The sequence below is a fragment of the Hakea prostrata genome, chromosome 1 (assembly GCF_041222555.1).
Source record: "Hakea prostrata isolate BN-2017 chromosome 1, UWA_Hpros_2, whole genome shotgun sequence".
In the NCBI taxonomy this organism is placed as follows: Eukaryota; Viridiplantae; Streptophyta; class Magnoliopsida; order Proteales; family Proteaceae; genus Hakea; species Hakea prostrata.
In genome coordinates, this window is record NC_142600.1 from 28,929,244 (window position 1) to 28,956,459 (window position 27,216).

Consider the following 27,216-nt stretch of genomic DNA (forward strand, 5'->3'; position numbering starts at 1 on the left):
GGCAACCATAGGCCTATAATACCTGTCTCAGCATGACTACTTTGTGCCCCCATGAATACAATATTCCCTCACCTTGCATAGTGGCATGCATCCTCTATAACAAGACTTCCTCTCGTTTCCTCCAACGACTTCTTCCACATCGATTCCAGGTGGCACAGGGGTTTCAATAGTGTTGTCTTCGGACTTATATTGGTATAAATTCTCATTCTCATTTTTCTATAATTTTTTAATCATTTTGTTTTTGGTATCTGAATAGGAAAAACTCCATAATCCTTTATCATTTTGGATTATGGACCAAAGCCTCATTCTATTGAATTTTGATGACAACCTTTCGTTCTAAAACCCTATCTTTTCTTATAACTTGCTCTGCTCGTGGCTCCTCTTGCTTGTAACTTCTCAAAATCTGTTGCGATCTCTACAAGTTTCTTCAAGTAATCTTTCTCTCACTCACTCTCTCCACTTGACGAGTTCTTCTCAAGCAAAAAGAAGAATGCCAAACACTGCCGACCCCCTCCATGATCGTTATAGCAATTTCTTCTCTCGCCATTGTTGCGCTTCCTCTGTCTTCGTGTTGGTAGTTTTGTGTATTTTCGGTCCCCATATGTTGATATTGAAGAAGTTTCAGGGCTTACTATTTGGCCCTTCAACAGCAAAGGGTGCTATATCATTCATTAGTTACATGGAGGGGGAATGACCTTGTCCTCATGGTTGAAGTTGGGATACTGCTGTCTCAATGTCACGATGTCCGCCTAAGACAAATCCTTCAAGTCCTTCCAAGGGTGTATACTATATTGCCACCAACTCTGATCGGCACATAGGAGACGGCATTGCTGGCTATAATGGGAATGTATGCCGGCACCACCACCAATGTAATTGTAGGAGAAACACAAGGGTGGGTGGCAAACCAGGTGGAATTTGTGCCGAGGGAGATTTGAATCTCTAAAACGATAAGCTGCCTGAAAGGAAAAAGAAAAAGAAAACGTTCTTGTTGAAGTTTAACATAGACCTATTCCCCAACCTGGTATCTTATTCCTATCGGTGTTCCACTCTAACCTGCGTGAAAGAGAGGCTGTCTTTGATCGTGATCACTCAGAATCATTCGTGGTAGACCATATAGGCATATGAAATCCTGGGCGAACACCAGGGCGACACAAATGCTTATACATACATTAATGAAACTCGTGAAGGAACTTCTCCATCAATCCGCCAGGCTGTTGTAGACTACAATAGCACATCAGGGATTGAACCAACGTTGTCCACTGAAATAAGAACCTTCTGCACCGTATATGATCCTCTTTTCTAGCTAAAGATTTTTGTCACATTTAAACCACCCATTAATCTAAGCGAACAGCCATTGCAATTTGCTTGACTTACAATATATCACAAGAAAACTTCACACGATTCCCAAATCCAATACCATTAAAGGTTTCGGTAGAGAGAATACAATATTCCAAGTATGAGCAGAAGGTAAAGCAAGGCATTTTACCAGTACATTTAACCAGTTGAAAATCCAACAGCAGAAGCAAGGGGAGCAGTATTCCTCCTGGTGTATGTTCAAGAGGCATGTTGTATCTCCTCACATTGCTTAACGAAGACAACAGTAGATAGATGTAAAATCAGAAAATGATTGGACCACTATTACAACCATATATGCAGTGCGACTTTATCTTCTCTCTCCATGAGCAGATGTAAATCAACTCTACATATCCAGGACACTGGGTAATCAACTCTGGATATGGAGGGTTGATTTACTGGTTTTGTATGCCAATACAACAGGAAGCTCACACACCCTTCCAGACTCCACAAGCACATTCACAGGGTGCCCTGCAAAAGAGGATGGAGCATCAGTAACAATAATCAGAAGCAAATACCATCAGATGTCTAGATATTTGAATATCCAAGTTCCATGTCTCTAGGGGTAAATGGCATTTAATTTCTTGTCACAGGTAGAACATTTTTACTACAGCTGAGACCATACAACACTAATGAGCTACATACAAATACTACTTTGTAAAAAATATAATAAAATAAGTCGATGCAGATTTCCATTTCCGCAAGGACAACCAAAATGCAATTGGCATTGCCTATTTCAAGATGAGTTGGTGTGCCTTTTCGTATGCACACTCAGTTGTGATTCATGTTAAATAAGACTCAGAACTTTAATCAGAAATAATGTGTTTTATTACACCAAGGGGTTGGCTCAGCTGACAAAAACCACCACCTCTCCTGGTAAAACGCTCAAGGCTTCGACTCTACTTGCGGTATATAGTTCACCCCATTATATATAAAAGCACCCTTTACCCCCAAAAAAAATTGTGTTTTATTTATTGGTTCCTCTTGTTGTCCACCAAAGGTGGTGAAGTTCAAAATTGTTTTCACCCAATAGAAGTTGGAAATAGTATCCTTCTTCTGTGTCCCGCTTTTTGGTTCCAACATTTGTTTAATTTGAGTTTAAAAACAAAAAACAACATTGTCATTTGCAAGTACAAATTGTCCATGTGAAATGACAGAGTTACCTCATGGAGAAAACAGTGAGCATACTAATAAGTTTCAAGGCAAGCAAAGTGAAGTTACTATCTTGTAACCAACCTTGGTAGTAGTGTGGTCTGCAGTCTTAAGGTAAGAGCAATAATATACCAAGAAAGCACTCCACAATGCTTAACAATTTTCACAAACTGCTCACTCTGCCTTTATTCAATTTGTCAGAATAACAGCAACATTTTTTCAACCCCAGAAATTCAATTTTATTTTCTTCTAAAATAAAATTAAAATTTTTTAAAAATAATAATAAATAAATAAATAACCCCAAAGGAAGGAAGGAGAAAAGGAAGAAAGAAAGAAAGAAAAGGCCTACACCAATTGTATTTGTCTTGAGGTTGAAGTGTTCAATGAATCTAATCATAACATAATTACTCAAAGGAAGCTATGGGGCCTTTGTTGGCTCCTTACAGTATGATCACCCCCCACCCACCTAGGGTGCAAGTTTGGCCCTGATGGCCTGAATCCCTGCCAAGGGTCCAAACAGGGAGCTTTCTAGACTAATCAAAGTTTTTTCTCAACCACTTAGGCACTTACAATAAATACTGAGTATCATAATGGTCTAAAATTTTCACTACTGATAAATTATGTGGACAACCACCAAATGTGAGCACCAATCATGTAATAGAATGTGTTCCAAGATCAGGTGGATGCAACCCAGTTCCCATTAAAAAATTCTGAGTCATTTGAGCAACACCCTAGAATGTACAGAAGAAAGAAAAATAAAAGAACCCCAATGCAATAAGTTAGCAAGGATCCAACTCCAAAAGGGAAGAGTTCCAAACCTGTGCTTAACGACCATCCAAATGACCTGGAACAGGAGAAAGACTTCCTGAGACATGAAAAGGAGTGTTGGAAGCTGTACCATGAACAGCCTCCACATTATTTTCATTTCGAGACTGAACAATTAGGTTCCCCAGCATACTCTTCCCATCGTATGAAAAACCTGAGGTCCCTTCATTAGTTCTGGAAGGATGTGCGGCACCTCCACGTTTTGATATAGGATCTAGACGCTCCATCATGCGAGCAACACTAGCACTCACCTCACGCTGCACGTCCCTACTCAGCTCCTTAACTGAGTTATTCCGTGCCAATAGCTTCTCTCTGAAGCCTCTCGTACTTCTTGAGATTGATTCTTTATATCTAGTGAGATGGAAGTACACATGTCAAGCGGAGGAATAGAACAAAACATTATTCTCAAGTCGGAAAAAGTGTCAAGTTCTAACGTAATTACTTGGCAGAAGCAGCAGACCACCTAGATTTCAGTGATTCTGAGAAGGAGGGCAACTCAGATGACTGAGAACTTTGTGTAATGCTGGGTGAAGTCTGGCTGCAGAACACCAGAAACAATTCAAGGATTATTAAGCTGATGAAATTCAAAATAAGACACCACCAAGAAAAGGGGACCCTAACGTACTATCATGGCAGATCCAACACCTACAATAGCCAAATCATATATTCCATGTAGCATATACACAGAAAAGGTACAAGTGGATTGATGAAAGAAACAAATATTAGCCACATTGAACCGACAACCATGGAAACTGTAACATGGAATTTGTCAAACACAGAAGTTTGCCTAGAAACCAATTAACTGGTGAAAATAACTAAGAAGGCTAATCAGACTTCCTATTAGCATATTATCTGCCATGAGAAAAAATGGAAGAATACGAAGTTCCCAAAATGCACGGCAAATTTAACTGGTTGAGTGTACTATATTCAAAAGAATTAACCAAAAGTCAAGCGAGAATACCAAGGTCTCAAAGGACCATACCTACGGTCCGCAGCACCAGAGCTCATATTCTCAGGGGAAGAAAGTGGCGCTGAAGGTGGCCGATCATTAACAGCAGAAGAGAAATTAGTTTCTGGAGAAGCATTAGGCGATATCATATGATTTTGAGTTCCTGTTGGTGCAGCTGTGTACGTCTCTGGAACATCAGATCCATTTGCAGGAGAGGAAAAAACAAAGAATGGACCCACGCCAGAAGTTCTGCGCCTCTCCCTCCTACCATAATGTGGCCTTCCAAGGCCCGCAGCAGCTAGATGACGCATAATATGCTCTTCAAAATCTGAATCGCCTGTGTAGGGTGCACCCTGAAAATACAATCATCGTTTGAGAATAAAGAATGTAAATCCATTGAACAGATTCAGTTTAAACCATCAAAACCCAACAACTCACGAGGCTGAATTGATCGTCTTCAACAGGAAAGCGGGTATTTGATGATCTCTGCCTAGATCTTGAATTCCTTTCAATTTCCACTGCCACAAGAAGCTCCTGACTACAGGTACGAAAGTATAAAACAATTAAATATATACATGGATGGACGGAAAACAATGGATAACTTGTACCCAAGTAACACCATTGCGATAAACGATGACCAAATTAAATAGTTTTCGTATCATCAGAAAGCCCATGTTCTCTATCGAGCACGGTTTCTCTGAAAAAAATCTCTAAACATAGAACAGAATTTTGGAATTTTGTGTTAAGATAATGTTCATCTCCAACAGAAAAGTATCAACCTGGCAGGGTCCTTCAAGGCAAGCAATCGCCAGCATATTGGGCACTCCTTGCTTCTTTGTGACCTGGAGAAAAACATTTCCTTCCGCTTAAGCTTTCTACCAAACCAACAAGAAATTCAAGCACTTAAAAGACTACAGCTTCAACAACAATAGGGTTACTGTGCCTACCATTCAAGGATACACTGAAGATGATACTCGTGCCTGCAATTGGTAACCTGAAACAATCAGGCATATCAGAACAATGTCAAAAAAATCATCAAAGTCCTGTGTAACCACATCTTAGATGCTAATGGAATCAACACTGGTTAAAAAAAAAACAGTAAAGAAAAAGATCACAGTAGCTGAAGCCCCCACCAAAACAGAGAGAGAGAGAGAGAGGGGAGGGCGTGTAGACACATCACACATCAAAATAGTAACTTTTTTTTTCCACCACAAAACCCTTGCACCGAAATCCAAAAAGGAAAAAAAAATGTAACGAGTTCATCGAAGTTAATTGAAAAGAAGCAGCAGCATGGAAGATCAAATCATACAGTGGCAGGATCATCAGAAGAAAAAGGTTCCAAGCAAATGCTACAAGCATCTTCTTCGTATCCATCTTGATCAGCTCCAGGAGGCATCGGTGACAATACCACAGGACTCTCTACAGCAGCCGAACCGAAACCCTCCATTAATTTACAGAACTAAACTCAGAATCACAGAGAGTCTTCTGATCAAAAGAAGACAGAAGCGAGATGAGATGCAAGCAACCCTAGAGAGAGAGAGAGAGAAACGTAAAGGGAATCCGATGGAAGGAAAGGATAAAAGGGAAGGGAAACCCTAGAAAGAAAAGAGAAGAAAGGATGTCGTAATCGTGAAAGGAAGGAAGGAATTTTGGAATTTTAATAGGTTTTTCAGTTGAGAATGATGGAAATTTTGAAGTAATTTAACTAGTTATTACTTGGTGAGAGACTCTGACAGACAGAGTCAGAGAAAGAGAAAGAGAAAGATGAAGAGAGAGAGAGAGAGAAGAAAGTGGCGAAGGTTACCGAAGTAGAAGGGAAATCGGAACCCGACACTGTGTCAATATCCTGTTCATACGCTGCTTTGACGTATCCATAACCGTGAACTTCTCTACTTCTGTTGATCTTTCAACGCCCCGTGCCGCAAGTTAGACCGGCCTCGCTCGATTCTCAAAATCAATCTGGATCCGGTTCGGTTCGACCCAAATGTGTCTGGGTCGGACCGATATAATTTCATTGCCATTGGATTGGTGAAGAAGATTCGAGATTCGCCTCGATTTGATTTTTTTTTTTTGGTAGAAACAAAGATTGGCCGGAATGTATAATTAAGTTTTGTTTATACATATTTATGCATCTAAAATTGAAGAATTATTGTATGAGTAATGAATAATTTGGAAGTTCAACATCATCATAACATTTTATTATGTTCTTAATTATCATTTTTTTATGCAACGAAATAAAAATAAATTTTTACATATATATATTATTGAAAAACTATACTTCCATCCTTTAAAAAAACATAGATAGTTTAAAACTAATTGAAGCAGGATAAAAAAATTCTATGTCCAAATATTGAGGGACATAAGGGGGAAAAATATGAACCATAATAAGGAAGAAGGTAGGTGAATGTTTACAGGAAGAAACATCGTGAAAAATGCACAAGAAGCATATAAGGATTAAGTTTAGTTGAAATTCTTACTTATAGAACATGCCTGAAAATAAAATAATAATTCAAATTTTATTTTCAAAAGAAACACTACAAAGAGAAATATCTTTGGTAGAACAAGAACATATCTTGTCAAAAATGAGATGGAATGACAAAAATGTCAAAATTGTCTTTGCTTCCACCTCCTCTCTCTTGGGTTCATTTGAAAAGTTTTTCCTTCTTTCCCATTTTGTGTGTTTCTCTGCCTCTATAGAGTAAACACTCTCTGGGGGGATGGAGCTTGCTGTGTAAAACCATCATATTTTGAAACATATAAAGGACATTGAAGATAAAGATTCGTTGTTGTTGGGATTTTTTGCAGGGCAAACTTATTTCCTTTCATCTACAGTGACCAATACCCACTTATTAATGATACAACAATCAGTCTTTCCCCTTTGTGGCGGTGATTAATGTGTTATTACTAAATTGTTTTTCTCCTTCGTAATTTCTTGAAACCCCAAATATCGCACTTACTCCTTGTGTCTTGATGAGGTTTCTCTTTATGTACTTTCAAATCTATTATGTTTGTATGCTTCTCTTTCACTTTCTATTTGCGTTTTTTCTGTGTGGGTTATGCTTCTTTTGCAGGGTCTCTAAAGGACGATCCTAGTGGGTTTCTATCCTTTTTCTTCTTTTGCCTTTGTGTCGGTCACCTTCAGGTGATTTCTGTGGCAGGTACAGTGGGCGTGGTTGTAGGAAGATGGAGGGTTCCAGTGTGTTTAAATGGGGAGACAGCTACACTCGGGAAACCATAGGAATCCGATTTCCAGCGGCTTTCAAGATGGGTATAACAACAATTTCGATTCCTCTTCAAGGGGTCATTCATCTTCAAGGGAAATTTTCAAGGGATCTTTAAGCAACACAGGATGGTATGTTGGGGGATCTTCGAACTTCTCTTCTTGGTGTATGCTTGCAAAGACTTTGTATGGCCAGATGATTGGAGAATGAGTAGAACATATTTTCGAAATCTGTAGGTGCTTGGTGGAGTTATGGGTGCCTCTTGGAGCAGTGGATATTTCATTGATGGAGAGGAATGGTTTCGAGCAATCTTTGCCTCATAACTTAACTGCAATGAAGTCATGTCCATCTCCCCTTGGTGGCTTGATAGAAGACTACTTCCATTTCCGAAGGATACTCAGAAGGGGCTTTTTCCTCCATTAGCGGTATGGGTGCAAATGAGGAATATCAGAATGGATTGCTTTGACTATGGCCTAATTCTCAAAGCTGCGAATGAGATTGGGAAAGTGGTGGACATTCAGATGGACACTGCAACGTTGAAGATGCCGTAGGGTTCTGCATGGATCAAGATTATGCACAATCTTAATTATCTAGTGAGACTCTATGGCCAGCTGAAGAGTTGCAGAGATGACTGGGTTCATGTGGAGTTAAAATACAAACTGTATATGATTTGTAAGTACTGTGGGAAGATTGATCATGCTTCCAATCGGTGCTTGTTGAAGGAAAGTGATGAAAAAAGTATCTCCTACCAAGAAAATATTTTCAGAGACCTTCTCACCCAACCAATTCGAGTGGAGAGCTCTTGGGTCCTGTCAACAGAGTGCCTGGAACGTCTCTTTGTGCTCCCTATTGCAGTAATCAGAGAGAATGATGGGGTGTGTCATACTAAAATTGGGAAAGGCCGACGTGATGAAGCTGTTGCAGGGTGTCTTAGTGAAGGTGAAGGGGGAAGACATGAAAGGCTGCTGACAAATGAATCTTCACAGCCGATGGATTAGTGCTCGGCTGATCATGGGAATGCATCCGTTAGAAATGATGACTTTCAAAATTTAAAGGGTCAGAAAAGGAGAAAAGTTTCGAGGTTGAAGAAGAAAGATGATATGCTGTTGAGCGTTAAAGTGTTGATACAAGGGAGTGCAAATGTGACAGGAAAAAATTACTGTTCCGGTGAAGGACAGGGTCATAGGCTTGGTGGATGATGTGATGGGAAAAAAGAATGAGAAAGAAATGGAACAGGATGATAGCCATCTAGGCTTCAGAATTGAGATTGGGGGGGGGACACAACATTCCGATAACAAGAATATTGAGGTGTTGCAGCTGGATGATGCTATTTGTGGATCACAATTTGATGAGTTGCCAACAAGGGTTAAGTGTCTAGGGAATCAGAAAGTTGATGCTGCTGAAGACAAGGGGGAAAAGGAGATTTGAGATGATGTTCAGAGGGCACCGCTGAATGAGAAACTACAGCTGCTTCTAAAGCGAATAGAGCAATTGGAGAAGATTACAATACACTCTCTTAATACCCAATTTGTGACGTTGATCTCCAAATGCGATTGTCCTAAATTGGAGGTACGGGACAAGTTGATGGAAATAAAAAATAAGATGTCTACTCAGGATGCTCAGACACAAACTGAGGTGCAGGATGAATTTGCTAAAAATATTGTTGAAAATGTTGATGAAGAACAATCACTTCTTGATGAGGGATCTCACATGGAGATTAGGATGGAAAACAATCCCATTATCATGGTTCCAGAACCCATAAACGCCGAAGAACATCTCCGGATTACACGCAACTACAACCACTGGACTATTTCAACCTGTTCTTTGATTCATTGATGTTGGAGTCCATGGATCCTAAAACCCTATTCTGGTCTGCTTGGGGATCCATGGAGGCTCGTTACCTTCGTAACCCTCACCCTATTGTACCAATACAACAGCTGGATCCGAATCAACAAGTCTCTCTCAGTGTGTTTCAGCATATGATGGTGGAACCAACAGCTAGCATCCCCCAGGTTTTCCCATTTCATAAATACTCTGAATTTTTCGATTTTTGCATTGTTCTGTTTATCTCTATACTTGCTATTATAATGAGTTGGTTACGTAGATTACACCCTATCTCCAGAAATAGGTTCTTTGCACCCTCTGTTAGGTAATTTTGCTTGAGTGTCTACTTTATGTCAACTTTTGTGGTGGTGTAATATTATTATTGTGTCACCGTTTATGTTCTACATAATTCTATACACAAAGATTTTCTATCTCCAATCTATGTGTTATTCTTGGGGAGAGAGGTGGTGGAAGCAAGTGATTAATGTGTGGCTATTTCTTCTTCAGTTTTATTACTTAGCCATTACGATGAAATTTTTAGCTTGGAATGTTAGGGGTGTTAATGGAAACTTTACACAACATTGTTTGGGGAAAAACATAATCCTGTTGTAGTTTTTATGTGCGAAACTAAATGTCGGGATCATCAGATGCTTGTACAGCGAAAGAAAAGGATGTTTGAAGGTTACTATATTGTTAAACATGAGGAGAGCTGTGGGGTTAAGGGACTTAAGGGGGGTTGATTGTGTTAGCTTCATCAGGTCTCCACACCCACTTGATATATTCTGATCCCTCAATTATTCTCATTCAATTCGAGTTGGGTTCTTGTCCTGTGGTGGCTGGCTTCATCTATGCCCCTCCACAATATTGGGACCAAAAAACTTTTTGGTCTGTGTTAACATCCTTGTTACAAACTATTCAAGACCCTTATGTCCTTATGGGGGACTTCAATGAGCTTTTAGAAGCTAAAGATAAGTTGAGTGGTCCTTTTAAACCCTCGAGGGCTCAATCAGCTCTCAAAAACATTTTACATGATGAACAATTGCTTGAATGGGTCGCACCAGGGTGCCTATTCACTTGGACTAATAGACAAACTCCACCAAAGCTTGCAAGAGAAAAGTTAGATAGAGTCTTTTCATCTCCATCATGGGTTGGTAACTTTCCAAATCCTAGAGATATTAAATTACCCGCAACAGGCTCTCATCACAACCCTTTAATTTAGGAACCTATACCCAAAACTTCTCATTATCGGAAACTCTTTCACTTTCAAAATGCTTGGTTTTCCCATCCAAATTTCTTTTCGGACTATCGGTTTGTTTAAGATGAAAACAATGCTACATCCCTTCCTAGCAGATTGGTAATTTATCACGTTTTTTGCAAAATTGAAATAAATCAATTTTTGGTAGAGTGGATAATTTGTTTCACATAACTTCTTTGGAAATTGAGGTGATGGAGAATGAGAGGAATTTGGGTTGGCAACTTATCAATAAAAAAACAAATGCTGGAGTGGGCCCTGATTGCGGAAGAAATGTTTTGGTTTCAGAAATTGAGAGGTAAGTATATCTCGGATGGGGATCGAAACATGAGATTTTATCATCTATCAAGCAAAATTAATCTTCATAACAGGAGGATTGAGACACTTAAAGCCAATGGTACATTACACTCTAATCCAAGGGATATAGCGGGGGTTTTTGCAGAATATATGAAAAATATCTATCAACCCTCGAATCCCTTGGATCCTGAGTTTATTCGATGTCTCTTTCCACCTATTGAGGGGTACCTTGGGGGGTTATCCACAAGTCTGAATCTTCAAGAGGTAAGAAATGTTGTTTTCTCCCTTGGACCATTTAAGGCTTTAGGGGTCGATGGGTTTAACGCTTTTTTCTTTCATAAATTTTGGGATTTAATTCAAGTGAAGGTGGTCAATTTTGTTAGATCATTTTTCCTCAATGAATGTCTTCCTCCTAGAGTGAACCATATTCTGTTATGTTTTATTCCTGAAAAATGGGAACCTAAGGAAATGTCGGACTTTATGCCTATAAGTTTGTGTAATGTTTCTTATAAAATTATTGCAAAAATTCTGGCCAAAAGATTGAAACCGTTTCTTTCTAACTTTATCTCACCTAACCAAGGGGCTTTTGTGGAAAATAGACAAATCATTGACAATGTCATCATTGCCCATGAAATTTTTCACTTCATGAAAACATCTCGCTCCAAGACTGGTTTTCTTGTTCTAAAGTTGGATATGTCCAAAACTAATGATAGAGCCGATAAAAATATCATTACAAATCTTTTTCACTTCCTTGGTTTTGATACAAAATGGTGCTCTCTTATCACAGCTCTAATCTCTTCACCCACCTTCTCCATAAAGCTTCATAAAGCTTAATGGGTCCCCTTATCATTGGTTCTCTGGATCACGAGGATTAAGACAAGGATGTCCCTTGAGTCCTTATTTGTTTCTATTGATTATGGAGGTTTTATCTCGCTTACTTGATGAGTACAATAATCTAAACCTTCTAAGTGGCATAAAGGTGGGATGAGGGGCGCCAAAATTTTCACACCTCTTCTTTGCTGATGATATGTTTCTTTTCTGTAAGGAAGAAATGGAAGAAGTACTTGCTTGAAAGCTATATTGGAACTGTTCTTGGATTTGACACAAGAAGTTAATCTCGATAAGAGTGGGGCATTTTTCAGTAGATGTGTCTCACAAGAAGACAGAGCTCGTGCACTGGCTATCCTGCGGGTGCCATAAATCAAGAACGAGACCACTTATTTGGGAACAACATTGCTAGTAGGGAAAGGAAAAACAAAAATACTGCAATATGTTCTGGATCGAATGGCGAAGAAAATGGCAAGCTGGAAAGCAAATAATTTGTCATTTGCAAAAAGAGGAGTCCTAATGCATTCTGCAATTCAATCAATGGCATTGTATCAGATGCAATGCATAAAATACCCAAAGAGCATTTGCACAAAAATTGATGCAATTTGTCGAAGATTCTGGACTGAGAAGCCAGGAAAACAAAGGCAAATGAATTTGATTTCTTGGGGGAAATGTTGCCAAACAAAAGACAAGGGTGGATTGAGATTCAAGAAAATGGAGGATTATAATTCAACTCTATTACTTAAATAAGGGTGGAGGATGATTACTCAAGCACAGGCGTTGTGGGTGAGAATTCTGAAAGCAAGATATTTCAAAAATTCATCGACTTTTGATCTGCAAGTGGGTAAGAAGAAAGGATCCTGGACGTGGAATAGTATCTCCAATATACTACCACAATTAAAACAATGGTACTTCGGAAGGTCGTGAATGGAACTCAGAAGTCGTTCTGGTTTGACCCTTGGCAGCCACATCAACATGAATCGTTGTCAATTAATCAGGACTTCTCACTATGGCATCGGAGGAGTACGGTTGCTGAAGTATTCAACAACCTACAAAGGCATGACAAGGAAATTTCCTCCAACTTTTCTAACCCTTATAATCCCAACCCCATTTTATTTTTACCACCTAACTTGTCATATCAAAATGATGTTTGGGTAGCCCAATTAAACTAGACTGGGGAATTTACGGTCAAATTAGCCCTTCATGCAATCGTGGAGTCGAGATCATCACCACAGGATGATCAAGTGGCTAGGTGGTGGAAATTTCTGTGGAAATTGCCAATTCACCTTAAATTTATTATTTTCTTTTGGCGTACACTGAACGATGGGTTACCTATGGGAGCCAAAATTTCCCAATGGATTCATACCCACTCTAATTGCGTGTTATGTGGGAAGGAAAGGGAAATTATTTAGTATATTTTGATTTCTTGTGAGTGGACAAAGAGAATTCATACAGCCGGAGCATTGGGCTTAAGAACTGAACATTGGAACAACACATCACTATTGCGGATGTGTCAAACTATCCAACGTCAAATGGATCAACCAATGGCTACATGGACTTTCTCTGTCTTCATAATCACTTGCTATTTCATATGGCATGAGAGAAATTGTAAGTTTTTTTCACAAAGAACTCCAGCCCCACTCTCGGTTCTTGCACGCATTAATAGTTGGGTTGGTATCCTATGACAGCAACCACATGCAAATTGAGAGTTCTGGTGGAATGCAAGTAAATTCCATTAATGATGTAATGTTATCCACAGATGTGCAGAGACATGTATGCCATTTTATACCAATTAATACCAATATTGTTTTGATGTGTGCATGAATTTTTAACAAATGGGTGAATGCGGCGGGATGGAGCATGGGGGTTGCAGTAGATGGACATATAAAGTTTGTCAATTTTGGCATGATACATACTAAAGATTCGTTGGAAACAACACTAGTTGGATTGCAAGCAGGACTCAACGTTGCGCAGTTATGGGATTTGAAGTGAATGACATTTGGAGTAACCATTCGGCACTAAAAGACCTCTTACCAAGACCTATAGTGTATTTTTGGCATTTATCTGTAATTGATAAATTAATGCAGCTAGCTACTAGAACACATAACACTAGGTTTGATGCATTCCCATCCCCACTGCCCCATCAATGGATCACTAACCTTGCTCTAAAAGCTACTGTAGGAAATGCAGACTCTAATGACCCTCACTCTTATATTTGTAATTGCTTTTAAGTAATATAACTTTTTCTTTGTATACAAACAAAAAGAACATATCTTGTCCCAAAAAAAAAATCTTAATTAAAGTTACACCTTCAGTGATTCTCAAATGCAGATAAAGGAATTGAGATGATTTCATTCACGGTATATGAGAAAATTTGTGATTTTAAATAAAGCTCCATTTCAATGGTTGGAGCTTCTTATCTAAAAGTAATAAGCCCAAGAAAATCATGGGTTCAAAGCTCCACACCTTCCCCCTTTCCCCAGGCTTCTGAACCCTCAGTCGCTATTACTAGTTGATGATGACCAATGTTCGATGTGAAATAGGACTGGATGTTTAGGATTATCTGAAAAATTAAGTGGCTTCATTGCCAAGTTGGACCTGTGGTATTTTTTCACTTGTCAAGTTCTAAACCTTTTGATCTATTATGTTAATATTTTGTGTTGAGACCTTCAATTAGTTATAATGCTAAAAGAGAATTAAATTCATTTTGATACCAAAAATTGAATTTCAAACATGTTGAACATTAAATATTTCCTACATCAATCAAACCCAAAAAGTATTTTGCAAAAAAAATAATAAATTTCCCTACCAAATTCATAGTCAACAATATCTTTTTTTTTTTTTGTAGAAGATACTTCAATCACGAAAAGAAGAAAAGAATGCATCAAAACCAAAGCTCTTTATAGCCTCATTTGAAGTACCCTTCCATAGATCTACATCATAGTTAAAGCTTTATAGGTTTATGGCTAAAGCTTTATAAAACCTTATGGAGACCACCCCTGCCCCCAAAATAAACTAATATGGATGAGAAAAGAAAGGTATATACCTATTTTCCAAAGTACTTTAGTTGACAAAAGACTTATTACATGAGATCAAGAGTTGTTTTGTTTTTTTTTTTTTTTTTCTCTTTGGTTGGGGATAGCAACGGTAAGAGTTTGAATCTCTTTTAAACAAGGAGTAAAGTCTTATATATATATAAGAGGCTCTACCAACGAGTGTTCAATGAGTTATAAGATGCAGTCACGTATAATATTCCAATCAATAACATTCGTTGCCTTTTGATTAAAATATTAGAAAGCTTAATCTTATTTTTTTTTTTTTTTGGTGAAAAGAAAGCTTAATCTTATAACTCACCAACATTTATTTGATGAAAAAGATTGCATGGCATATTTATAATTCCATTTGGGGATCAAGAATTTTTTGGTTGGTAAGGAGAGCAGTCTTTTATTTCCGTCAATGTTACAGCCTCCCAACCACTCACATTCCAATGAAAATAAAACAATATAAATTAAAAATAAATAGTGGGTTTCATGTTGGACTGCAAAATTATGACTATTTTAGTATTATTAAAATAAAATTTTATTTGTCATATTGTTAAATATTCCACATTGATAGATAAAACTATTTCACATTGATATAGAGAAATCAATTCTAACAATTTAAGCTTACATTAGCATAATAATATCATCAATTGGCATTTCAAATATTGTAATCATCTTTAATTTTTTTTTAATTGACAAAAAAAAAGAAAGAAAGTGATCATCAGAGAAAATAAATCAAAAGATGACAAATCTCCCTCGTGGTTAAGCACTTAAGCCCTTTCTGTCCTCGCACATAGCCGTCATCATGCAACTGAATAACATTTTTTCAAATATATATATAAATATAATTATTATTATTTAAGGAGATTATAAATCTTGAACATAAAACGGGTATGATTGACAGTTAGTTAGGATTTCAATTTTTGGTAGCCAAACTATTTTTGTTTCACTTCTCCTTGTTTTTGCCCTTCAAATTGGCCATGAATCAAGCATTTGTCATGTCAAAGAAAGATAGAGATAGAGAGAAGTGGTGGAGCTTGCTGCCACCTTTCCAAATTTTAGATTTTCTTATTGGGATAAAGCAACTACAGATTTTTTTATAGAGAAAAAAAAATTAAAACAAAATTTTGCCATTATTTTTGAGCTTAATTTGAGATAATGTATTTTAAATTTGGAGTAAATTGGTCCAATGTCTCAAAAAGCCCTTTGAACATGACATCCTACTTAACTTTGAAAAACATACAATTATAATTATATTAGAATGGTTAATGGTGCAATTGTAAAAATTATTATGTCTATATGTATCATTGGGTGAAAATATTTCATCTACTATTCGCCGTTAGGTTTACTATTCAAGTTCCAACAACTCTTCACGGTTTCCCTCACCCCAACTCCTTCCCCCTCGCCCTTTCTATTTTCATAAGCGTATTTAGATAATTTTATATAATTCAAAGGGTAGTTTTTAAGATTAAAAATACAATGACGATTTAACGACATTTAGGAACAAATTGGGCTAATGTGTCAATGGAAGTCCAATTTGCAGTGTTTTTGCTTTTTAAATGTAAAGTGAGGTGTCAGATCTGTGTTTTAGGTTGTCGAAAGAACTTGCTCTTAATTCTTTATATTTAACTACACTCTTAAGATGATTTATACCCTGGTCAAGTTATACTGGATCAATCAAAGATGCTTTTGAATCAATCGAAAAACCCTAAGAGTGTTTTTCGTTACTTGATTCTACGGATTTGAAATATGTGGAACCACGAGTTTATCTAGTAAAAATTGTTTAGACATTTTTCTAGGGTTTTGCACCTAAATGCATAATCCAATGGACTTATCGAATTTGCCCAGAAAAATCTTTAGGACTTCACCATTTTAAGATAATTCCTATTTATTTGGAACCAATGAGTCATTGCCATTTTTCAATTGTGAGTTTGATGGGTCAGCATGGTTTGCTAGCCCAGTGGGCTTTTAAAGTCCCTATTCGTATGGCTACTTGGTTGGATCATTTATCTACTTTCTCAATGGGCTCACGAGATGAGATTAGAGCCCATATTGCCTTCTGTTTGTATATGTGTCGGCAAATGTGGAAATTGAGGAGTGATGAAATTTCGATAAAATTTAGAGTTTTTTTAGGGTGCCCACTTAAGTGGATTTATAATTCTTAATTGCCAACTAAAGTGGGTAAAATTTCATGCCGTCTACCTTGATATTTTTGTATAATTCCAAGTTATCCACTATTAATGGTCAAACCTTTAGTTGTTCTTGTAACTATTATACCCACGTATGTGTAAAAAGACCGAACACCCTCAAATAAGTTTCCTTTCCATGTTGTTGTGTCTTCTCTCAAAGTTTATTTAAGGATATTTTAGTCTTATTACACGTACAATAGTATAATAGTCACATGGACAACAAAGGTAACGGTCAAAGGTTTGACCTTTAATAATGGGTAACTTAGAATTATGGAAAAAGTCAAGGTGGCACCATAGAATTTTGCGCACTAGTCAAGAATTATAAGTCCACTTAGGTGGGTTGCCTTGAAAAAAAAACTCAAAATTTTAAGATTTTATTAGTAATTTCAAAATATATAAGGAATAATATTGTAATCAAGGTTCGACATGTCGGCCCGTGTCGCCATGATGGACCTTGGCGACACGGCTACTCGGGCGACATGTTGCCAAAAGTCGCCCGACTTTTGGTTTCATCGAACCCCTATTTCGATTGAAATCCACTATGTTGCTTCTTGTCTGAAATGGCTCTTTCCATAACTCCGAGAGTTTTTTTCTCACCGGCAACTAGAGATCCGAAACCTTCCTCTTTTTGTAGTTGCGATAAGGTTTCTTATTCTTACTCGTTTACCGTCGTTCTTGGTGTAGGAAGCTGAAAGGTTGTGGAGCGACAACCACGGTCGGTGAAAGGATGGCGATAGCAAAGTATAGAGGAATATGGATGAGAGAGAAGAAGCTGACGGAGATGATAGAGAAGAAAGTGATGGAAGCATAAGTGTTGTGGAAAGGAAACGAAGCGTCGGATGAGTGCAGGGTTGTGTGGGATGAAGTGGAAAGTACCAACTTCTCACCTAATGATTCTCCATTGCATCGGACTCGGAGAGTACCAACTTCTCACCTTCATTTTGCTATCGCTGCCACGGCCTCCGGTCCGTTGTGCAGAGGTTCAAAGAAAGAAGAAACTCTTACCAATTTGGATCTTCTCATCTTCACTTTCTTTGTCTGCGAAAGGGCACACGTTAGCACAGTTGGGACAGAGTTTAAGAAAACGATCTCTTAGGCAAACAACACAGATTCCGATGATTCTTCGCATCGTCTTCACTACATATTAGGGTTTCTTATATTATGCGCATTCGTCTGTATCTCTGTTGAGATCTATTGCATTTGCCGGTTGAGGAAATGCGAGAAACCTGGGTTGCAAGGGGTTCAGATTTAGAAAGCCATGGAATTCGATATACTGATGCAAACGGAGGAAGACTGCTTGAAATCTTCTTCCAAGGTTATCGATAATCTGCCTTGTAAAGATGGGATCGAAGGGAATCCTAATTACGAGTGCCTGAGATTTGAGCTTAGAAGGATGGCGCCCCCAATGGACGAGCTGTGCTTCTTTTGAGCATTCGATGGATTCCGGTGATTCAACGACGATATATCGCCGACTTTTGGTAAAGTCGGTGTCGCTAGGGGGTTTCGTGTCGCCCCCCCGCGACATGATGAAAAATCGCCTCGTGTCGGCGATAAATCGCCAACACAAGGTACCGTGATTGTAATTAAGATATTCTCAAAAAAATATTATAATTGAGATATGGCACTAAGGCATCAACAATGATTCCTAATAATAATAATATAACAAATTGCACTGGCACCCCTAAATGGAAGCCTTAAAGCACTGACAACCCCACTTTATGTTTAAAAAGCACAGAGACTCCAAAATTGAATTTTCATTGGATATATTTGTCCAATTTGTCACTGAAAACTTTTCAGATACTATTTATTATAGGAATTTTTTTAAAAATAAGTAGTGATTTAACTATTTTCAGTGATAAATTAAACAAACATATCCAATGAAAATCCAATTTTAGCCCATAGTATTAAGCTAATTTTAACTTGCAAACGAGTAAATATGTAAAGAGATAATGTAGGGTTATTTGAATTTTTGAAAATATGAGATGCCTCATCAGTAACTAACTAAACTACTGGGCCTTAGTAATTTTAGACAGTTAGGTTGAATAGCAATTTTAAAAAGTAGAGGAGATAAGTAGGTAAAAAAAACAGGGTGGGGGGGCAACAGTAATTATCCTCATAAATAAACATATCCAATGAAACCAATTTGTTGTTGCTTTTTGGGGGGGAATGAAATTTCCCTAATTATAATAAAGGAGAGAAAAAAAATAAGAGTTTACTGAAATCTCACTCTCACCTTGACAGTCTCATCCTCACCGTTATTCTCTCTGGTCGAAATGGCCTGCTGCTCGCAAACTCCTCCTCCTCCGCTTAGTTCGATTTGTTGCAGGAGAACCACTCTACGTTTTTTCCTCTGCAAAATGCAAAACCCTAATTTTAGACGTTCAAATTTCGTTAGTGGTGCTGGTCGAATTCTATGTTCTGCTGAGGAAGCTTCATTTGTTCAACTGAAGTCTTCCTCTGTCAACACCTTAACCTGCCAACCTGAAGTCAGGGGCAGCAAAGCTTCAACTATCCGAGAATTATGTGAAGACCGTGTTCCCGCGCATGTATTGAGAAGGCAAGTGATTTCCTTCACTTCATTTTCTGATTTTTATATTTCTCTCGAATAAGCTAGTATCGATCAACTCGTGGTTGTGCCCTGCAGAGCTGAAGAGGTGGGATTTATTGAACCAACTGATGTGCAGCGGCAATCTTTACCAACTCTGCTATCTGGACGGGATTGTATACTCCATGCTCAGGTTAAATGTATTTCAATTTGCCCTGATTTGTTTTTTAATTAATGTAAATATATATTATGTTTATTGTTGCATGAGCTATATGAACACTTGAATTACACAGTGTTGGTCTACAATGATAAATTCCTCTTAGGTCTCCGGACCATAAAACTATCACGAAAACCCTGTTACATAAAATATCGGACGATTGTCTGCAAGAACCCATGTAGTTTCTTGATTGATCAAGTTAGATACACATACAGTTGTGTTGTCAATAATCTCTGTTCTCAAAAGCACACAACACGACAGTCATGTCTATAGAGAGTGCAACTCCATTCTTCCACATGAACACAATATTGAATTAATTAAAGTTAAAACGACTTATTTTGGATTTGATGGACAAAATATCCAATAATATTTGGAGTTTAATTTATTAGTTAGTTTAATTCTGTGCTCTAGTGGATGATTTGGGCAATCTTTTCATTTAATTGAGATAACCAGCTGATTCAAAGTTCAATCATGAATTTTAGGTGTAGTCATAACTTAGTCTCACCATTAGTCCTTCATTGTCACTAAATCTGGCATGAATATCCATCTGATCTCAATGTTTGGAAATCCGAAGGTGTATGTTTCTATTGCTTTGGAATGGAAGAGTAGAGTAAACCTAGTAACTTCACTTTACATGAGGAGGCAAATATTTGACCACCAATATATGGAAAGAAGACCCATGGATGGCATAATGTTGATTCCTTCCTGGTTTGTGCACCTATTTGTATAACTGGAAGGATGATGTAGTTATTGTAACAATCAAATGAGGGTAATGTTTGGATTGATCACTTGTCAAATTCTCACAAAAAATCATGTATCTCTTGCATGTAAAGGTACACTTGCCAATGTGGATGCATGTCCTCATCATTAAGTATACCCTCTTGTGAGTTCTCTATATTTTTAATGCTTCAGTTTTCTCAGTAGTAACTGAGGTCTACCTGGTCATAAATTTCAACCTCATGTGGTTTACTACATGGAAGAATGAAGACAATGAACCTATTGTCGGGAGATTCCTTCCCTTGTTAACCAACCAAAAAACTGCTTACAATACTGTGCTTTTATTCCGCATTGGTCGCAATAATTTTTTACATCGTTTTCTTTACTTGGAGTTTGTATGGTATTGTTTCTACTTGTTAAACTGGGGTAACTACTCTCTGATGGAGGGAATGGTAAGTTTTTCTTTCAATCATCTTTGTTTACTTTTTTTTTGGTGGATCTATATGCATGGGGTTTTCAAGTATAATATTATACTCATGTCTGTGAGCAATCAGTTGATGAGGAATCTAAAGTATCTTTCTGCTTGGTGCTTTAGACAGGCTCTGGGAAGACCCTAGCTTACCTACTGTTAGTATTTTCGGTTGTAAATGCTCAAAGAGCTGCAGTGCAAGCACTGATTATTGTTCCAACTAGGGAACTCGGCATGCAAGTGAGAACACTTTTTGTTAATAATTTTTACTTCATCTTGTTTATGCTGAAGTCCCTATGCTGCTAATCTTGCAATTGCTTTTAAATTTATCTAGGTTACGAAAGTTGCTAGGCTTTTAGCTTCGAAGCCCATGGAACATGAAATGGAGGAGAAGACTAGCACTGTGATGGCTCTTTTGGATGGAGGGATGTTGAAAAGACATAAGATCTGGCTGAAGGTTGGTCTAATTCATCAGTGCATTCAAGTTTTGTTACCATGCTACAGACAAAAAAGCAAAAGAAAAAAAAGAGGGCTTTTGATTGATCAAATTTGCAGCCATTGACCATTGATTTTACATCTCCATTTCTAGTAGTCTTCATCTTGTAGCATTGGTAGGGCTCTTAATTTGGATGATTAAGATCAACTTTTAACTTAGGGTAGGTAACTCTGCAAGAAATTATTTGGTGGATATACTGCAATTGGCCCTTGTTTAGAGAAGTTCTGAGCCAAAATATGTTCTAACTTGGTCCACTAAATATTATCTTTCTCTGATACATCTGATGTCAAAGTTGCTCATTGAAGAACTAGAAAGTGGTGGCGTATTTAAGCGTGATATCAAGAGCCATAACATAGTGGAACAGTCATGTGGAAGAAGCCATTTACACTGACATGCATTTTCTGTTGGTTTTTGGTCGTGTGGATTTTGGAAAATCCATGCATAAGTACAGCAAGGAACATATCATTGATCTTTATAGTAAGTTTATCAACAGGATTTTTATCATATAGTTTTTTTGTTGAGGATGGTATTCTGTATGTTTCACTTGGGAGTTCTTTGAATCATAAGGCTGTTCTTTCTTGTCTCCAGTAAAGATCTTTCAAGGCCTTCTATGGTATTGGTAGATGCTCGCCTTGGGTCGCTTTCTCCTTCACTAGTCAATTGTTTAATTTACCAATAAACAATAGTGAAAGAAGCTTTATGTAAATCTTCAGTTTCTCAAGTGTCTGGATCATAGTTATCAAGGCAGTAGCCTAGGTGCCTTGTTGGTATTTGTTTTAGTTTTAGTTTTTTGCTGCTTTGGTTCTCCTAGACGCTATGACAACCATGGACTGATTATTGTATGTCACTGCTTATTTAGTTTCATCCAGGTACTGTTGAATCCCATTGTTATCAGTTTCATCAGAGTAGTAATGTATACCATTATTTTGAGTTTCATCAACATCTACCACCAGAATCCAGAAAGCTTTCTTGTATCATGACCATAAGATATTTTGATATAGAAAGCACATTGGGAAAATTCCTGCATTTGTATGCTGTAGAGGCCTTATATTTAGTTATTCTTACTTAAAACTGTGAAAGTTCATGGTTATTTTTATTTATTAATATAGGAAAAGGATGTTTTTTACTACTCCAAAGCCCTCCCTCTCCTCTTGGAATAACTATTGGTGTTTTATGTATAAAAGAAGGTTTTTCTTAGGGCCTCGTCTTTTGTCAATTATAGCATGACAACTTGTTATGCATGTAAAATTTACCTTTCCAATCATTCTTTTATTTATTTTTTAGATAAACTGAATGAGCTAATTGTATAAGCTTTAAGGATCTTCTCAGGCAGAACCCCCAACAATTGTGGTTGCAACTATAGGAAGTTTGTGCCAAATGCTTGAGAAGCGTGTTTTTAAGCTGGAGGCGTTGAAAGTTCTAGTGATCGATGAGGTAATTGGATCGCATCTGAATGTAATTATGCATATTTATTTATTTGTTATTTGTGGTTTAACTACTTATCTAAATCAAGAATACAGAATGGTATGCTGCAGCACTGTGGTTGTTCAAGCACAATTACTAATTAGTTGGCAATATGTATTCACTCTAACTCCCTTTATTATGTACTGCTTCATGTAATTCCCAGCTTATGAAAATTTGAGAAGGTTGCCTCAACTTTTGAAGATAGAAATGAATTATTTTAGGGTCTTGTTTCTTATCTTATAATCTAAATATTCAAGGCTTGAATAGATGTGAATTCACTAAGGATAAGGTTATCTTATTTGGGTGGTAGTGATAAAGTAATTTGTAATAGACAGTTAATGCTGTGTATTTGCCCCGTCAAGACACTGCAGAAGAGTAGCCTCATGCACTAGGACGCTCTTAAGTTGAAATGAATGAATGGTCATTATGTGTTTTAAATGGAGTATGCCAGTTATTTTGTCATTGATGAGCACCATAGATTGTGGTTTTTAAGGTCAGTATTGGGTCATTCTGTGTTGGCAGATCAGGATTGGTATCAGAGAAGAATGTTCCAGACAATTCCTGATGATTGGGAATGATCCAGGATGATACACAACCCTGAACGATCTGTTATTTGATATGGTTCTGAGAATCCTACTTTGGATTAGAGAACCATTTTGGTGGATGCTTTTTCATGTTTGCTTATTATAGAGTACGAGCTCCTGGTTTTTATAGGTTCCCTTGACAATTTCAATCTTCGTCTTGGTTAGGTTGATTTCATGTTCAATTCATCCAAACAAGTGCATTCTCTTCGAAAGCTTTTGACGTCATACTCTTCAATTGATAACCGTCAAACAGTTTTTGCTAGTGCATCCATTCCCCAGCACAGGCATTTTCTTTGTGATTGTGTACAGCAGAAATGGACCAAGGTCAGCAGATGCAGCCATAGCTTTATCTTCCACAGGATTTCTTATGTTAAACTAATTGTATGACTTGTATCCTTATTTATGCTTTTGACAGAGTGACGTGGTTCATGTCCATCTAAATCCCGTACAGCCCATGCCTCCATGCCTACAACATAAATTTGTGGTGAGTTCGTATAAGACATTATATAAATAATTGATTTGGTACACTTTTAAGGTCAGTGAATGCTCTAATAAATATAGACCATGAATTCCAAAGGTGGGATGTTCCAATATTTGAGAGAGTCACATGTAAGGATATCTACAATATATATTCTATTATGTTATTGTATTTGATACTTCGAATATAATTAGGCTTTTCCCATAGACTGCTCTGTATTTTGATTGCATAATTTACATTAGAAATTGATCTTATTGTTTTTTGTCCTGGTTTGCTGGTGACATTTTCCTCTAGCAACTCATAATTATGGAATATTTTCCTTATGTATATTGTTTGACATACAGTTTTTTGTGTTGCAAAAGATCTGCTGGTTCAGACCTGTCAAATTGTTGGCTCCATCTTAGGTTGTAGGCAGTGTTTGATCAGCTCATCATTATGAATCCAGTTTTACTCTTACTTTTAATGCCCATACCCAAAGAATTCAGAAAATTCTATTCTGATCTTGACAGATATGTAGAGACAATGAGAGGCTGCAAACTTTGCTTACGCTACTACATGCTGATGCACCAAGATCTGCTATTATTTTTGTCAATGAACAGGTATGCCATAATTGGGGACTTTACTAATTGTCATGCTGCTTTCTTTTTCTTCCCTGATGGAGGTGAGGGTGGGAAAGGAGTGGGGTTTGGGGATGGGGCTGGTAAATGTGAATGTAAAATTTTGAAAATCCCTTAGAATCAATATACTGAGTTTCGATATCTCGGTAATATCTCGTACTGAGATTCGATATCTGGGTAATATCTCGTTCTCTTTTTTTTTTTTGGGGGGGGGGGGGGGGGGTTCGTTGTGTTCTGAGATGAGATCCGATATGGGTTACTTGGATATCTTAGTACCATCTCCATACATTGGCAAAATCTCAGTGTTCTACTAGAATTATATAATCCCCACCATAACCTGGCTCTCGATCAAGAAAAAAGGAGCATTAACTTGCCAAGACCTCTGTCTAACTTCTGTTTTTCTTCTGCTGAAAACCAGGTAGTCAAACCATGCTTAGAAGTGAATAGAGCAATGTTTAGCTGTTGAAAAAATCAATATTGTTATGATTGTGGATGCCAGGGAATTATATTAGAAGGTGGGGCTGTTTTGAAAACATGGACCAGTGTGAAAGGATGATCTTGAAGGTATCATAAGTATTTCTTTTTACTCATAAGGCTTCAAGGTAAACAGAGCTGGTCTGTCATCCATAGTCTTTCTCGTTGTGATGGCATTCAGCTATGTATCGTGTGGTAAGTAAAAATTAAAAAGAACAAAGTTATGAGTCTCCGTGTGCTTGTGTGTGTGTCTCTGTGTATGTCAACCTAGAGTTAACAGGAAGGAGCAAATAATGATTGGGGGGGGGGGTGGGATAGTAAACTGACTAGCATTGTGAATATCACTCGACAAATACTTAAATAGTTTTCCAAAGACAGCAATCCTGTTGTATAATATGGTGATTATTAATCTATCACATCTTGTTTAACATTTCCCTCTATTTGTGTAGTCTGAGAAGTCAAAGAAAGCTGGAAATTCTCCATCATCAGACCGTGTAATTGAGTTCCTGAAAACTTCCTATGCTGAATGTTCAGAGATTCTTCTTCTCGAGGAGAACATGAATTTTAACTTGCGGGTAACTTCATTATTGGTGAGTACTTTTCAGGTCTTATTTCTTATAGAAAAGAGTAAAGAGAAATATATTTGAACTCCAAATAAGGAGAACCTCATGAGATATTTGGAATGCCATATTCATTGGGTATGATAAAAGAGATGTGCGTGGAACATTCATGTCATTTAGCATTGAAAAATTACCAGAAATGCTGGATTCGGATAAAGCAGGCAAGAAATCTAAAATTTTGGTCTTGTAGGTCATTTGAGCTGAAAAGCATTCTCCTCTCTCTCTCTCTCTCACATCCCAATCCAAACTCAAAAGTAAAATAAAAATAAAAAAATAAAATAAGGACACACACACACACACAAAAGTTTGCCTTAAGTTCAGGAAGTTGCTTTACTTGTTTTGATATCTCGATTATGATATAGGAAGCCAGACAAGGTGGGGCTTATGGATGTTGTATTCTAGTCGCAACAGACATAGCAGCAAGAGGAATTGACCTTCCAGAGATGACCCATGTGTACAACTTTGAGTTGCCAAGGACTGCAGTGGATTATCTTCATCGCTCTGGAAGGACAGCTCGGAAGCCATTTTCAGACGAGAAATGCACCATCACAAGCATGATAACACCAAAAGAGCGGTTTGTATTGCAGAGATTTGAAAATGAGTTGAAGTTTCACTGTACTGAGCTATCTTTGTAGGTCATGAGGTTGTCAGTTGTTTCTTTCATTTCTTGCTCAGAGTTGCCTAAGTCTATTGTGTTTCAACAGAAGATGCACTAGATAGAAATGCTATGTGCCATGACTGAATCAGATAATGTGAAAAAAGAATAGAGCCTCCATTCCTAAAGGATTTCCTTTGCAGAAAACAAAGTTATATGAACTAATGCATTGCAGAGGGTAAGAATGTTAGACGTTCTTCGCCAAGGATAAGAAAGATGAAGAAAGCTAATCAATCCCTGCACTCATGTTCTTCCGTCTTCTTACACCAAGCTATGGTATGCGAATAAATTAGAAAACATGGAGAATAAAGGGCACTTGCATATGAATTCCAGATTAGATTTGGAATTGCATTAGATTCAAATGGGCACTTGCTTGAAGTAATGGAGAAGATGTTAGAATAAGGTAATAATAATAAGAGAACACAACTAGCTTGGATCGAACAAAGGGATCCTTGATCAAACACCAGGTTCTTCAACAGTGGGTAAGAAGAGCAACCAACAGATTCACCATCAATCAAACCTATGGACGATGTGGCACCCCCTAACAAACTTAACATAGAAAATTCAAGAACAGACCATTAAAATGAAAAAGTCTAGACCCGATTCTCAACTAAAAAGGTAACATAAGCTAATGAGGAAGCTAAGATAATAAAGGGAATTAACTTATTTTTGCCAAAACTCTGAAGGAACTAACTTAAAATAGTGTTGGACTTGTTAGAATTCGAAGTCGCCTTAATTAAACATCGACGTAATCTCGTGTGCATTGCCTGTACACATACTATAGGCTCATTAGAAAGAAAACTCATCAGATTAAAGGACCAAAATATTTATAACACTCCTGTCGTTGGTGAAGAATAATTTCACCAGGTCAGAATTTTTCAGGGCCTGTACACATGTTGAGCAGCACTGTAAATTGTACCATATTGTGTTCAAGAAACTCAAGATCTTC

At 37.5% G+C, this 27,216-nt stretch overlaps 2 protein-coding genes across 3 annotated transcripts; one reads left to right on the forward strand and one right to left on the reverse strand.

The window, feature by feature from the left end:
- Positions 1 to 946: 946 nt before the first annotated feature.
- Positions 947 to 6,090, reverse strand: LOC149028643 (E3 ubiquitin-protein ligase RHF1A-like). The gene is made up of 8 exons (XM_089138480.1): positions 5,589 to 6,090; positions 5,227 to 5,273; positions 5,059 to 5,121; positions 4,718 to 4,817; positions 4,313 to 4,632; positions 3,773 to 3,868; positions 3,324 to 3,681; positions 947 to 1,824 (listed from the first exon to the last, which is right to left on the reverse strand). The coding sequence occupies exons 1-7, from the start codon at positions 5,724 to 5,726 to the stop codon at positions 3,330 to 3,332; spliced, it is 1,116 nt and encodes a 371-aa protein (XP_088994606.1). The 5' UTR covers positions 5,727 to 6,090; the 3' UTR covers positions 947 to 1,824; positions 3,324 to 3,329.
- Positions 6,091 to 19,153: 13,063 nt separating this feature from the next.
- On the forward strand, positions 19,154 to 27,011 carry LOC149028644 (P-loop containing nucleoside triphosphate hydrolases superfamily protein). Of its 2 annotated transcripts, XM_089138500.1 has the most exons (10): positions 19,154 to 19,488; positions 19,576 to 19,669; positions 21,006 to 21,119; positions 21,214 to 21,336; positions 22,705 to 22,809; positions 23,589 to 23,747; positions 23,839 to 23,907; positions 24,411 to 24,500; positions 25,442 to 25,582; positions 25,975 to 27,010. In XM_089138500.1, the coding sequence occupies exons 1-10, from the start codon at positions 19,205 to 19,207 to the stop codon at positions 26,245 to 26,247; spliced, it is 1,452 nt and encodes a 483-aa protein (XP_088994626.1). In that variant the 5' UTR covers positions 19,154 to 19,204; the 3' UTR covers positions 26,248 to 27,010. The 2 variants fall into 2 exon arrangements, with proteins under 2 accessions (XP_088994626.1, XP_088994634.1); XM_089138508.1 differs by lacking the exon at positions 19,154 to 19,488 and having other exon boundaries at positions 19,581 to 19,669; positions 21,010 to 21,119; positions 25,975 to 27,011.
- Positions 27,012 to 27,216: the final 205 nt, after the last annotated feature.

Excerpts from the sequence above, each read along its gene's own strand:
- LOC149028643 (XM_089138480.1), bottom strand. The coding sequence starts at position 5,726 with ATGGAGGGTTTCGGTTCGGCTGCTGTAGAGAGTCCTGTGGTATTGTCA. Across the intron at positions 4,818-5,058 it reads GCCTTGAAGGACCCTGCCAG|TCAGGAGCTTCTTGTGGCAG; the intron begins GTTGATACTTTT and ends TCGTACCTGTAG. Across the intron at positions 3,869-4,312 it reads TCTGGTGCTGCGGACCGTAG|CCAGACTTCACCCAGCATTA; the intron begins GTATGGTCCTTT and ends GGTGTTCTGCAG.
- LOC149028644 (XM_089138500.1), top strand. The coding sequence starts at position 19,205 with ATGGCCTGCTGCTCGCAAACTCCTCCTCCTCCGCTTAGTTCGATTTGT. Across the intron at positions 19,670-21,005 it reads ATTGTATACTCCATGCTCAG|ACAGGCTCTGGGAAGACCCT; the intron begins GTTAAATGTATT and ends TTGGTGCTTTAG. Across the intron at positions 22,810-23,588 it reads AAGTTCTAGTGATCGATGAG|GTTGATTTCATGTTCAATTC; the intron begins GTAATTGGATCG and ends CGTCTTGGTTAG.